The sequence below is a fragment of the Giraffa tippelskirchi genome, chromosome X (genome assembly GCF_054371585.1).
Source record: "Giraffa tippelskirchi isolate mGirTip1 chromosome X, T2T-mGirTip1v1.2.pri, whole genome shotgun sequence".
In the NCBI taxonomy this organism is placed as follows: domain Eukaryota; kingdom Metazoa; phylum Chordata; class Mammalia; order Artiodactyla; family Giraffidae; genus Giraffa; species Giraffa tippelskirchi.
This window is the reverse complement of record NC_137289.1, coordinates 35,599,408-35,613,849: the sequence shown is the minus strand read 5'-3', so window position 1 is coordinate 35,613,849 and position 14,442 is coordinate 35,599,408. Positions and strand designations below refer to the sequence as shown.

General features: G+C 35.4%; 1 protein-coding gene across 7 annotated transcripts in view; it reads right to left on the bottom strand.

The window, feature by feature from the left end:
- KLHL13 (kelch like family member 13) overlaps positions 1-14,442 on the bottom strand; it is a 194,455-nt gene that overhangs the window by 42,021 nt on the left and 137,992 nt on the right. For 2 of the 7 annotated variants that reach the window (XM_081564430.1, XM_081564432.1), the window contains exon 1: positions 13,864-13,943. The exons of 4 other annotated variants lie outside the window; for them this stretch is intronic. In XM_081564430.1, the coding sequence (XP_081420556.1) occupies positions 13,864-13,943 (80 nt within the window). Of the gene's footprint in view, positions 1-13,215; positions 13,314-13,863; positions 13,944-14,442 lie in introns of those variants that run through there. One more of the 7 variants, XM_081564429.1, reaches the window with a different exon arrangement.

Below are 14,442 nucleotides of genomic sequence, written 5' to 3'. Positions count from 1 at the left end.
CAAAACCAATTAGAAATCACTGAGACAAATCTCTCTGGGAACAGGAGGAATCATTAATCAAGTGGTAAAAATCCAATCCGTTTCTGTCTTTTCTGAATTTCCTAGTTATATTCAACTTCGTGAAGTCAATAATTCATGACCATGTCTTAAGGGAATGTTTATTTCTCTTTTAAAAGGAAACATGATAATAAAAACAAGGAATAAGACTTTCCAACTTAAAAGTAATAGCCAATTGCACTTCATGTTTTAAGAATTACAATTGGCAGCTCTATGAGTCCCACTGATTCTATCTTCAAAGACTATAATAAACGTAACAAATCTCATCCTTGATTTTGCAATGACCTAGAGGCATCCCTAATTATTTCAATGAATATATCAAATCAATCATTTAAATATGTTTAATATGATTTCATCAAATTGATGTTTTATTATGACAGCCAATATTTTTAAGAGAGAAGGTAATACAAAAAGAGAAATCAGAAGATAAAGTCTTAACCCCAAGAGTCTGGGAATCACACTAAGGATATTTCTCCCAAGCCTGTCTCAGATATGAAGCTTGGCGAAGCAAAAAGTCTAATTTTAGTTCAATTTTTCATATTGAAATTATTTTCCATTTTGTACATATTTGCCTCACCATTAAAGTTTTTCTTTTGTTTTGTTCTTGTTTCTTTTTAAAATATTTATTTATTTGGCTGCCCCAGGTCTTAGTTGTGGCATGTGGGAGGGATCTAGTTCCCTGACCAGGCATCGGACCCGGGTCCTCTGCATTGGGAGTGCAGTCCTAGCCACTGGACCACCAGGGGAGTCCCCGGGTTTTCTTGTTTTTGGGTCGAGCCCTGCAGCATGTGAGATCATAGTTCCTCAAACAGGGATGGAATCCATCCCCTTTGTATTGGAAGCAAAGTCTTAACTACTAGACTACCAGGGAAGTCTCATCATTAAGGCTTTTTAAATGAAACTTGGCTATAAGACTTTGTTATCTATCTTGCACAATGCTTACTGTAAAGAAGCATAACTGATTATTCCTGACCTTAAGTTCTTAGGTTGTTAGAAGATGAAAAAAACCTTGACTGTCACAGCCCACTCACCCATCTACACATTCAAGCGTACTCTAAGAGGAGAAACGCAGAAATGGTTTCTGATTTTTCTCCTGAAATGCCATCCAGAACCTCCACTTGACTACAGTCCTAGAAAACTATTTTAACTAAGATCACTGTATTGGTCAGTTGCATTCAACATCACAATGCAATTTCATGATCTAGCTACAGATAGCCCTATTAATGTGAGTAACAAAAATTGCTCTATAAAAATACTTTCATAAGATTTTGTCCACTGTGCAGGAAGGAGTCTTTTGAATAAAGTATTTATGTACCATGACTATATTTGTTTACCCCAAATATTAAGTATTCTTGATAAAACTGGTAATGACTTCCTGGAAGGCAGACTGGTTATTTTTTTAAGAGAGTAGATGCAAATTATAATTCATTGAGGAGTTTGCCACTTTGGGAGTAAGGTGTTTCATTTTAGGAACACAATGGTCTCTGGCTTAAAGAGTTTGTGTTCTTGGGTGGAACTCAAAAAGGGTCAAGGTAGACCATATCATTTAAACAGTATGACCGTAGGCATGCAACACTCACATTTCCCAGTCAACTAAGTAGGAATTCTGAATAGAAGCTAACTGGAGCATTTTCAGACTGTGTGTGTATGTGTCTTGCTGAAGCAATCTATGAATTGTGAAGATGTAATGAAGTACTGCCTCAAACTGTTTGTGACATATATAACTGAAGGATATTAAGCAAGAGAGAAGCATTCCCTTCCTTTCCTTCCTTCCATACTGTCCTTTAAACTAGTGTTTTATACCCCAATTTATAATTTCTGACTCTCAAATTGCAGGTGAGAAGGAGGCAAAAAAGAGTCACCAAGTAGATGAGGAGAACAGGGTCAAGGTGTCAAGTTTGCTCAGCTAGTTGGAAAATGCTAGCCTAAATGCTATTCCCCCTCAAATCACCCCATCTATAACAAACTATTTCTTGAAGCAATAAGTCATTTTTAAATGTCCAAAATCCAGTATTTTTATAGATCATGCTTTAAGGAGAAAATTGGCTTATTTAAAGATACTCTCAATGGAAACATTTGACTACATAGTTCTTAATGATCATTCCTGGAAGCTTAGTCAGTCAGAAGAAAGTGTAGGAATCTCAAATGTATCTAGATGTCATGCATTCAAGAGAGACATAGATAGGATATTCTGGATTCTAAAAGAAAAGTGTTATCATCAAAATATTTCAGTCATCTTTGACTCCTGGTTCTCCTCCATCTCCTACGTCCAGGCAACCGACAAAGTACTATTAAGTGTCTTTCTAGTACGCATCTATCTTTCATCACCTCTCCACCCTCACTGTCCCTGCCATACTTTGCGTATCTATTACTTCTTCCTTGGATTTGGTTATTAACATAAATTACATATTTGTTACAGTACAGCTTCTTCACATACTGTGGCGGTATTTATAGCTCTGAAAGTCACTTCCTTGCTCAAAAGTATTCAATGACTCCTGTCTGCTTGCCGAACAAAAGTCAAATCTTACACTCTTGGATTCCAGGCTTCTTGGACTAGCCCTCTTTAACTAGTTGTACATCCTGGCAAATAATTCAAAGCAAATATATATTTAATGATTCAGAATAAAAATCTAAATTTATTCACAAACTATCAATTGTTTTGCTTTAGAATATGCTGTTTTCATACATTAGTAACTGCTATGCTGTTTTTCTCTATTGTTAACCAAGTAATGTAGAAAAGCATTTATTTAAAATATTTCTGACAGAAGGGAAAGTTAGTTAATTTAAATTTAATATCTACTGGGAGTTCTCAGATTGCCCAGTGGTTAGGATTCAGTGCCATGGCCCTGGGTTGAATCTCCAGCAGAGGAAATAAGACCCTGCAAGCTAAGGAACACAGCCAAAAAAAAAAAAAAATTTATCATCTGTTAAACTTTTGCATTTGATCTAGCCTCTTTAAGTATAAAACAATTCAGAACGTAAGTAAATGTGCATGATTTTTTGAGTATTGATCTTAAATTTACTTCTCCTAAAACCTAGTCAGATTTCTTTTTATCTTAGTCAGCCCTTTCTATTTTCAAACTATACACAGAAAACACATTATCATTTAGGTGTAACCATACTAGTTTTAAAACATAAATTTGTCTAAAATACTTTTCCCCATCATGGTAAAGGACGTGTGAAAATAAGCCAAATAACTCTTAACTTTAAGAGTAGTTGCTGCCCTGGAAGAGATCATAATCTTACTTTCTTTATCAGATTACAATTTGATGAACCATGACTAAAATATTCTGGTCACTGGTAAATTGCTTCTGCTAAAATTACTTCCAGTCTGTGCCAGCATCATGGTATTTATCAGTAAGCAAGGAGCACAATTAGGATTTTGGATTAGCTCTTTTCATAGGAAAGATAGCTGTAACTTACTCTCTAACAAGACTGTAATATATTAGATTCCTCTATATATGAAATGAAGATATGCAACACACTTTTAAGTGAAATAATTTGCACAAGGCTACAGACCTAAAAATTACTCTCTCTGAATTCATTCACCAACTCAACATTTGAACACCTGCTATGTGCCAGGCCCGGCACTAGGAGACAGGTATAGAAGAGCAGGTGGGATACTTGTTTGCAAAGAGACTACAGTAAAAGAGATAATTACTTTGCAAAGGACTAAATGTTATAAAAATAATAGTAAATTATCAACATTATCTACTAACAAATTCCACATTTCATAATTTATATAAGCTATAGTAACAAAACTAATTACATACTTGCTCCCTGGTACAGAAGCATATCAGTTCATATTTAGCATATAAGCACCAAATTAAAAAAAAGTAAATAACATCGAGTTTCCTCACTTTTATTTGAAAGGATTATCCATCCCGGATCAGGCTGTCTGTAAGGCTGGATCAGCAATCAAATAATATCCACTATGCAAAAATATAATCTGTAATTATAATTACAGGAAAGAAAGCCAAACGTATGATGATTGATGGTACGTCACATCATTTGAAAAAAAAAGTCTCTAATTGTATCTATATACTTCAGCAATATGCCTACGAAAAATATGCTGAGCCAGGTCACTGGTCTACTTAAGATGAAAATTTTGGTTCCAGTTCCATGAACCTTTGTTTAGCTGTGAATCATTCAGAAATGATTACACACACACATCCTTTGAGGGAAAATACTCATAATGAGTAAAATGACTTCAATTTGGTGATGCTAAGGAATTGTCTATTGGATAATCTACTTACAACCTAGAATATCCATATACTCTTCAAAATTGTATTTCAAATTTTTTTAAAGAATATTATTATTATTATTTTTAATATTTATTTACATGCTTGTGTGAGGACTTAGTTGCAGCATGCACGATCTTTGATCTTCATTGGGATCTCTGATCTTTGTTGCAGCATGCAGGATCTTTAATTGCAGAATGTGGGATCTAGTTCCCTGAACAGGGATCAAACCCGGCCCCCCTGCATTGGGAGCATCAAGTTTTAGCCACTGGACCACCAGGGAAGTCCCTCAAATATTCTGTAGGTCCACCCAAACTAAAGCTAGGTCAAACTGTGAGTTAATTAGGAAAATGGTTCAATGCAATACAAGAGAAAAATCTCTGGTATAATCACATCTATAAAGAGAAATCTAGTTGCGGTTTTTGTAGTAAACTGCTTTTTAACATTAATTTGTAATACGATTGATGAAACGGGATGAAGTAATAAAAAGGAAATATAAACTAAGACTGGGTTAAATCATCAAATACAAATGTATACAGATGGCGGAAAACTGACCAGACTTAAATATCACATCCTCTTTCTAGTTACAATGGTATGACAAAGAATGATTTCTAAGGTTCCTCCCAGCTCTTGGATTCAAAGAATCCTGAATAAGATACTTAGGCTCTTTTTAAGATGCTATGTTCTGATCTCAAGGGTCAGTGAAAAGCACTATATTTTTAAAACCAAAAAAGCAAACAAACAACAAAAACCAAAGAGTGAAAACAGAAGATGTTACAGGGCAAGTTGTAAATGAGCAAAGGTCATTTAGAATTTGTAGAAATATCCTCAATGAGAGACTTTCAAGTGGGGAAGAAGGAGGGGGAGGGAGAAAGGAAGGACAGAGTGATGGCCAAGGCACTAGTTTAGCCCAGTTGCCACCAACAGATGAGCTTGCCATTCTAATACATCATTCTTGTAATGTTTCATTTTCAAAATTTTATTGTTCTAAAATACCATATTTATGGGACTTGGTAGTCTGGTGGTTAAGACTCCATTCTTCTAGGGCAGGGGGGCATGGGTTTGATTCCCTGGTTGGGGAACTAAGAGCTCACATGCCAAGCAAGCTGCCTGGCCAAAACAAACAAACAAACAAAATCCCCTGCAGTGTTTAAAGCTTTTAAATCAAAATCTCAATCAAGTCCCTGCATCTTCCAATCTAATCACACGTATCCTTAAAAGTGGAAGAGAAAGGCAGAAGATGGGGGTCAGAGAGAGAGAGATGTGAAAAAGACTCTTGCCATTGCTGGCAGTGAAGATGGAGGAAGGGAGCCAGAAGCCAAGGAATGCTGGCGGCCCCTAGAAGCTGAGATCAACTATTGGCTTACAGCCAGCAAGAAGATGGGGACCTTGGTGGTCCTACAGCTGCAAAGAACTGAATTCTGTCAGTGATCCAAATGAGCAGGAAACGTATGCTCCCCTAGAGCCTCAGATGCAAACACAGCGCTGCCATCACCTTGATTTCAGCCCAGTGTGCAACAGCTACAGCACTGTCAATGGCAGCTAATTACCAGGGGGAAAAAGGTGGGTGGCCAATGAAAGTAGAATACTACTTCAAAAGAAGTAGGAAATAAGAGGTTAATCCCGGTATCATATCAGTTAAGTAAACATTATTGCCCCAGTATTTTCCTGTAATTTCACCCCTTGACTGTACCACAAAGTAGAGCTATCTTGTTCCTATACCACCATCCAATTCAAAAAAGTTTATCTCATCTGTCATATTTCTTTGTTCTTCAAGTCCTAGTGAGATATTTCCTAATTAGGAGATGGCATGAAAGTAGCAAAACTCTACGAAAACAAAAAGGTATTAGAGAAGCCAAGATCTTTGAAATCAAGACACCTGCATTTGAATTCTCACTTTGCCTCTTACTGAAGTGTGACATTGAGCAAGTTAATTAACTTCTTGGAACCACCGTGCCCTTAGTGTAAAACAGGGAGAAGACTTACCTTTCTAGAGTGTTTGGGAGGCAGCTGACAAAGTGCTTGGCTTCTTTTGTTGTTTTGTTTTGTTTTGTTTTCTGGAAAAGGAAGGACTTACTACTTGCAACAAGTAAGGAGAACACCTGGAACCTTTCCCAAAGGAGTGTCTTCCCGGACAGCAAACTTCAGGAAGTTTTAACAAAATGCTTGTACTCTAATATTAGAACTCAATAAACTGTATTACATTTAACTATGCTAAACCAGCACATTTTAAAAATTGGAAATGAAATAAACATGTTTCCTATGAAATTTATAACATGTTATACAGCTAGATCAAGAGTTCTGAAAGTTGTTTTTATTTACATTGCTCTTATGGAAAGATATTTCATTTCTCCACTGAACCATATAAAAAGTATTGTACAAGTTGGCCATGCTCCTGTCTTACCATACCATAAATGTGATAAAATTGGGTAAAAACAACATATACCCTAATCATAGTAAGTCATGCCAGTGAAAATATTTTACTATAGTAGGAAACAATATAATTTTATTTTTCACTAAGATTACATCACATAGTCTGGGATCAAATTGCTGATGCTTTGTAAGGTAAAAATAGATACACTTGTGTGCTATAAAGCACCTAAGCCCTGTCCAACTTAAAGGATGGTACTTTGTTCTTCTTGTTTAAAAAGGTGACTCTCAAGTTTAAACATAAATTACATCATTTTCCACCTTATGGAATATGCACTTCCTTTTTTGTTTAAAAACTGGGGTATAACTGACATACATTAGTGCCAGGTATACCACATAATGATTCAATATTTGTATATATTGTGAAATGATCACAATAGGAATATGCACTTTAAAATCTGTTACCTATATCCAATTCATATCTCCTCTGTTAGCCCAGACACATTTCTCCTCTGTAGTATTTTTACCATCATTAAAATATTACCAATACTGAAAGTATAGCAAACAAAAATGTTATTTAAACTTGTTTTGGTTTAGAATTTTCACAGCAGTAAAATAAATTAAGCAATTTAACTGTTTATAAATATAAGATGGAAGATAAAGAACAGTCATTTTGAATAACTGCAAGGACTATATCCATAATACCCAGCAGAGTTATGCCTGACACATACCAGGCAATGAATAACTTCTGAATATCATAAACTCAATATACAGGTGATTGAAAAAGAACTGAGCTTTATCAAAAGTAGATTGCTCAGTAACTTCTTTATGTACTGATTGCCCAAGAATCTCACATTTGTACCACTTCATTCTCAGCCTTGAGGAAATAAAAGCAATACACTGTGGTTGCTATTTCAATTTAAAATATCAGCATGTACAGTGCTTGTAATTCTTGACTTTTCACCAGAAGTAATAAAGCCATTAATACAAAGAAAATACTTGCCTATCTCTTAGTTCTTTTTTTTTCTCCTTCCCCTTAACTTGGCCCTATTTAGGTCTCATCTAAATATTCTAAATTTCAAGCAGAATGTCTAGAATTCTTAGTAACTTTAGACTTCCCATGATAATAAAAGATCTGCATTTCCACCTCTCTTCCCTCTGGGGAAATGTTTTGAGCAGTACTTGGAGGTAACGTTCATTTATTTAGACATAAAATACAAGGAATCTAGATAAATTATTGACAAGTAAAATTCTTGGAAATTTCTGAAAGCATCAGAAATACTAGCTTTCTGTCTTGCAAGTTTCTTGCGTCTAATAGTCTTCAGTTACATTAAATAATTTGTAAGAGATCTTTTTAAAGACATACACATGCTCAGCGCTCAGTCACGTCAGACTCTTTAGGACCCCATGGAGTGTAGCCCACCAGGCTCTTCTGTCCATGGGAGTTTTCAGGCAAGATTATTGGAGTGGGCTGCCATTCCCTCCTCCAAGGGATCTTCCCAACCCAGGGATGGAATCTGAGGCTCTCACTTCTCCTGCATTCGAGGCAGATTCTTTACCACTGAGCAACTGGGGAAGCCCCCAAAAGACACATACAATGGGCTTAAAAACAAAATTTAAAAAAATCTTTTAAAGATACAAACAGTGGGCTTTAAAACTAAATTTTAATTTCATTTGCGTATGCCAGACTTTCTCCAAGTAGCCAAGAGAATAATTGCTGACCCATTGTAAACTCTGAAAAGAAGTTTGCAAACTCTGATTAACTATGGTTCAGGGTGAATGCTATGATTAAAAAATAATATAATCCCAGGCTCTTTAAGATAAGCATCATGCCTGTATGAAAGGCAAGAGGTGTCTTCCTTTAGTCAGACCACATGGGGAGCATCTCATTCAGATGGAGTAATCAATATCTTGTATAAAGATTAATATAAAAAACTATTGGGTGAGGGACAACCAGCAGAGTGAAGAGTCTGGAAAACCTGTCACATGAGTAACGGTTAAAGAAAGAACATTTCCAGGCTTATATATTATGGAAAAAATAATATTTTTCTCCATAGCTCTAGAAGGCCACACTAGGAAGAGGAGATAAAAGATAGGAGGAATTAATTTTGCTCAATGCAAGGAAGAGCTGTTCACGAATGAAAGGTGCAACCTTGGTGAGGTAGTGGGCTCTCTGTCACTGACAGTGATCAAGGAGAATGTGTATCAGCATCTTTCAGAGGTGTCACAGGAAGGATTCTTGCTTTAAAGGGGGTTTAGATTCTCTAAATGACATCTGAGGTCACTTTTACCTCAATGATTTGCCATTAGAAAGTGTTAAGCTAACCGTTCTGCAAGCTCAGACAATGGAAATTCTCAAGAAACATGCTACTAATACAAAAGTTACACATGAACATTACATTGCTCTGAGGTGTTGTTTGTTATTTCTCGACATAATTTTATTAGATGGAGCATATGCAGTAAAAAACAAACTAAGCAGACACAAACAAAAGTTTATGTATATGGTAATTGTGAAAATACTTAATTATTTTCTTTTCTAATTTGAGAATATCAATTTGGAAAGTATGTGGCTAGATAAAAAAGATTTCTATGGTTATTTTATTTTATTTTTGAGGTTATATTTTATTCACTAAAATGGAAAAAAAGACAATCTTAGGGGATAGAAAACATGTCACATTTAGAAAATGCATATTTTAATTTTCTCTGTCCTGTGAGTCATCCACAAACAAAGAATATTTATATAGTATGAAAGAATCTAGAAAAATTATTGTCAAGTAAAGTACCATCTTTTCTAGGGAAATCTGGATACTGAATTTTAATGATAGAAAATGATTGCTATGAAAATCAGTGTTACTGGTATTTTACTCTAAAATATATTTTATATAGTAAACAAAATCATTGTAAACAGGACACTAACTGAATATAAGTGCATTGGCTAAGACAGGAAAAGTCTCCTTCACTAACCCTCATTCTACACCCATTGTTTGGCTTGCTAGGATTCACTGTTACACTGTGCTGGTTAATTCTTACACATTGTCTTCCTCCTTACTGCCACACCATTATCAGCAAGACTTTAGTGCTTCTAAAGAAAAGATAAAAAGATCGCTAATGCTAATTCTGTTCTATTTCCATATGTCCTTGGAATCTAATAATACATTAACCTTATAACATCAGCCTGAAGGAACCATTTGCTGTTTGCAAACAATGAATACCAAATACCAGAAAACCACTTAGAAGTGACTGCCCTTTAAGCTTTATTAATTTAGGCAAAATGACAGGTTAATTTATATGGTTCACACCTGTCAGGAGCAGAGTCTTTACTAATTCAGTTTACACTGACCAGCAGATCCTCCTTCAGGCTAAGGTTGAACTTCAACCTTCTGTTGAACAGAGTGGAACACAAACACATCACTCAGATTTCGAGCAAGACAGTCCCTTCAGAATTCCACCTGGATGGCACACCGCCCTTGCAAGTGTTCAAAACTGAAGCTGAAAGAAGACTATCTATCCAATAAAGACTAAGTAATATTTGGAAATCAAGCTGTCTGGAGGCCAAAGGATTATTTTCCGGATAATTTCCCCAAATCTTTGGTCTTTAAGGTACTCCACATTACCGGAGTCATATTGTAACACAATTTGAAAACCACTTTATACTATATAAAAAGCTATTTCCTTCATATTATCATAAACATTGTCTTCATCGTCAGTAAGTCTTGAAAATATGGAAAGGTTTTAATTCTCATTCAGGTTCTAAACAAGCAGAAAGCAAGCCAACTTGGACTTTAAATCCACAGGGGAAGAAGGGAGCTTTTCTGTTCAACGTTTGCAGTAAGTAAAACATTCTCTATTGTAGCTTTTACTAGTGGCTAACAGCATTGGCCTATCAATAATGCCAATGCAAGAGTTCAAGTCAGCAGCACCTATGCGGAGTTGACAAAGAGACCATGAGGAGCCTTTATATTTTCTCCATATTTGCTCCATTACTACAACACACTTTTACTACAAGCAAAAATATTTTATATTGAAATTTCAGTCTTTGAAAAAGTACCCAAGTCATCAATGAAAATCATGTAATATGTATCTGACAAATCACAGTAAATAATGATAAAAGTTTAAAAACCAATACTGATGCTACACAAGCAAATATACCAAAAGATGCTTATACTAACTGTGAAGAATTCTATATTCAAGATAGTAGTTTTAATGTTTATACATAATTTTACAGGTAAATTCTAAACATCACAGTCTATTAAAGAGTCAGAATTTAGCTACTTCAAATCAATGCAAAGACTTTAGACCTAAAAGACACAACTAACCATCTAATCTATAATCTGTGTTTGCCAGCCCAACCAGTTCTGGAAGCAAGCACAATGTTACTTGACTTAGTATTCTAAAATAGTCTTTATAATTTCTGAGTGAAAACTATGCTCAATTTAAATATCATTTATGTGTAGAAGTGTTATGGAATATAAGGAAACCCTGATGAGAACAACATGTTAAACATGGTATCTTTATTTCTGGTCCAGCAAGGAAATGAACAATTTATTTAAAACACTGATTTAAACTCCCCAAGCTAGTCTTCTTTTCCTATATTTAACATATTTTCTCTGTGTATATTTATATAATATTGTAACCTATTAATTTATTTATAAAAATAAGTTAAGGCCAATTTAATAATACAGACTGTCACAATACCAAAACAGTCCAGGCTAGCACTAGCTCCTCAAATACACTTTTCCATTCTACATATGTGTACTACCAACAATCAGAACTAACATGCAAGATCTATATTTTCTGGCTTCTGTCATCTAAATCAACTCACTCATATCATCAGGCCAAAGAGGTGGGGACTTAAAAGGAAGAAAGTGATTCATTAAAGATGCTGTATTAAGCTGTATCTGAGCTTGTGGCTAGTATGGATTGATAAAATATAAGTATATTTTAACCATCTCTAAAAACTCACAAGCCAGCTGCAATAGGGGCTGCATATTGGATCTTTTGGACAGTAAAATGCAGTAAGAATATTAGAATCATTGGTAACCATTATTAATTATAACCTACTGACTTTCCTTTCCTCGGGTGTATATGTTTTATTGTGTTTTATTTTGATGATAAAGTTGCTTTTGGTAAATCTTTGGTCATTTCTCACCAGCTAAGATACATAAAGTCAATAGGCACATCTCATTTTTTCAAATTATTTGAAGGAGCGCCATTAACCTGTCACCTCCATTAATTTGCACTTTTAACAAATACAGCTTTTGAGAGACAAATAGAGCTGATTTTTTCCTTTTTTCTTTTAGAAACATAACTTAAAATTTTAACTTTATAGGAAACAGAATTTAACACCCAGATAGAATAACCTGAAGCATCTCTAAGAAGGAATATACAAAATAATCTGAAAATGAAATGAGAACAGGATTTAACTGAAATGTCATTTTCCCTCACGTTCCTGGGAATTGCTTCTTTTGGACTGACAGCACAAACACACCTCTTCAGCAGTTGAAAACCTTTCAAAGAACCAGATAGATAACCCTGTGCATCCGCTGCTCATATAAAGCAAAAACTAAGTAATAAAATGGCAACTCACCAGATTTCTAAACATACAATAAACCTAAAAGCGGGAAGAATTTTCCACATCTGTCCTACTAAAAAATATTTTAAAGGGAACACTTACAGTTAAGACAGACTTTCATTCGAAAGCTTTTCTCACACAATTAATTTTTTTTTAAAGTCCAGGTTTCCCTCACTCCTTCTCTATAAAAAAAAGATCACAGGCAATATTTTAAAAGAAACTTACTATATTTCCTAGATTTTGTTTTTAAAGCAACCCTGTGTGAATTTAAAAAGATTTTCAAAAATTCTAGAGACTTCCCCCAAATATTTCAGTATATATTCACTTAAAATAAATTTCTAAAGTAGACATTTGTAGAATATACTTTTCAACTCCATGTATATAAATAGCTACTCACAGAACTATAATTTTGCACAAATGCAAAACTTACACTTCAGAACTCAAATTATAAAACTGAGAAAGATAAAATATCAAACTTATTAATATTTATACACAACTCAAGTATAAACGTCCTGATTAAAAGTCTCATTTTTCTGATCAATGTGTTAATTCTGAAAGTTTCAAATTCATCAAAAATTATAGAAAGCATTTCCATATTTAATACACCATCAATCATCAGCAGTTTTTGTGCCATTACACAAAAGAAGTCATCTTAAGCATTACAAATAAACCAAAATTCAAAAAATCCAACCAATATAAAAGTTTATCCTTATGCATTTTCTTAGCTATACCTTTAGACTCTCATCTTAGTAATTACATCACCATGAAGCACTTTAAATGAAAATAAACATAACTCCCAGAAAAACAAAACAATGGTAAAATGTGGACATGCCAATATAGTTAAATGTCAGCAAGGTCGAGACTTTTCATCTTGTGCGGTTTTGGATGTTGCTGTTTGGGATGTTTAGCCCCTTTTGCCACAAGGTTGATTCATGAATGAAATCCCTCTTTAATATCCTATTTTCTCTCACTTACATGTATGCTGGAGAAAGTGGAGTTGACCTGGATGTTTTAAGCACAGGAACTGGGAATTTCCAGATAGCAGGAGAGCTCGTTTTCCATTTCAATGGCATGTTGTCACCACGGTACTACAATAACAGTAAACAGCGTTTCCATAACAGACTACCAACTAGGACTTCCATTCCACACTGTACTGACACAGCAGTGGCTGCCGCGGAGAACAAGCCAACGATCCTGCCAGTGCCCTGAAACCGATGCTTCCAATCTGTAAAATAGGGCTGCAAGGCACCTCCTTTAAATCCTCCTGTCCCCTAAAGCCATATGATGATTCTACCGTTCAAACTCCACAATAGTGCCACCTCGTTAGGAAAGCGTTGACTGCAGTATATGTATATATATATATATATTATATATTTTTTTTTTTTGAAAAGACTGCACTGTGCATACCACACAATGCAGCTTTATTTAATAAAAGCGGCTAGGGTTTGGCTTTTCTTTTTTTTTTTTTTTTTGGTATTATTTTCAGCTTGCATGACCATTGTTCCACCTTAACAGGGATACTGCAGCACGGCACTATATTCTGCACCTATTAACCTGATTTCTGACCAATAGTAGCAGGAAAAAGAAAATAGACGGGTTTCATACGAAAATGAAACAACATACCTACTCAGAATACACTTGTCATCCTCTGAACATTCTTCTTTTGAGCTGCAACAATACAAATGGGATATAAACCTCAGCATAGCCTTAGGCCACAGCTAACAGAGATCAGTGACTAAATTCGGCAGCCTGCTTTCCTCCTCTGCAAGCTCTGGCCACACAATACAAGAATGCCATTATGGGAAGAGCCCGTTTAAAAAATGCCAGTCTCTCAGTTTTCCAGTTAGAAGAAGGAAAAAATATAAGAACAAATATCAACTGCTGCAAAACTCTGCACGCTCTTCCAGTAGCTTCTTATGCAAGTTGCTCTGTTTTCCCTATTCTGACTTCCAAGCCGGGATGAGCAAAAATCTCATACATTTACAACATGCTGTGTGCTAACACGAATACCACTCTGTCTTCTGCAGCAGAGAAGTACAGAATAGCGTGCTCTTAATAGCAGTCCTCAGAGGGACGCTATCAACAATCTAATTCAATGCTGCCCTCCCCTTCTTCTCTCCCCCTTTCCCTCCCCTTCACCCCCCTTCACGACTCCCCCGCCCCCAAACAGCTCACAAATTGCCTAGAGGAGAGACACCAAGC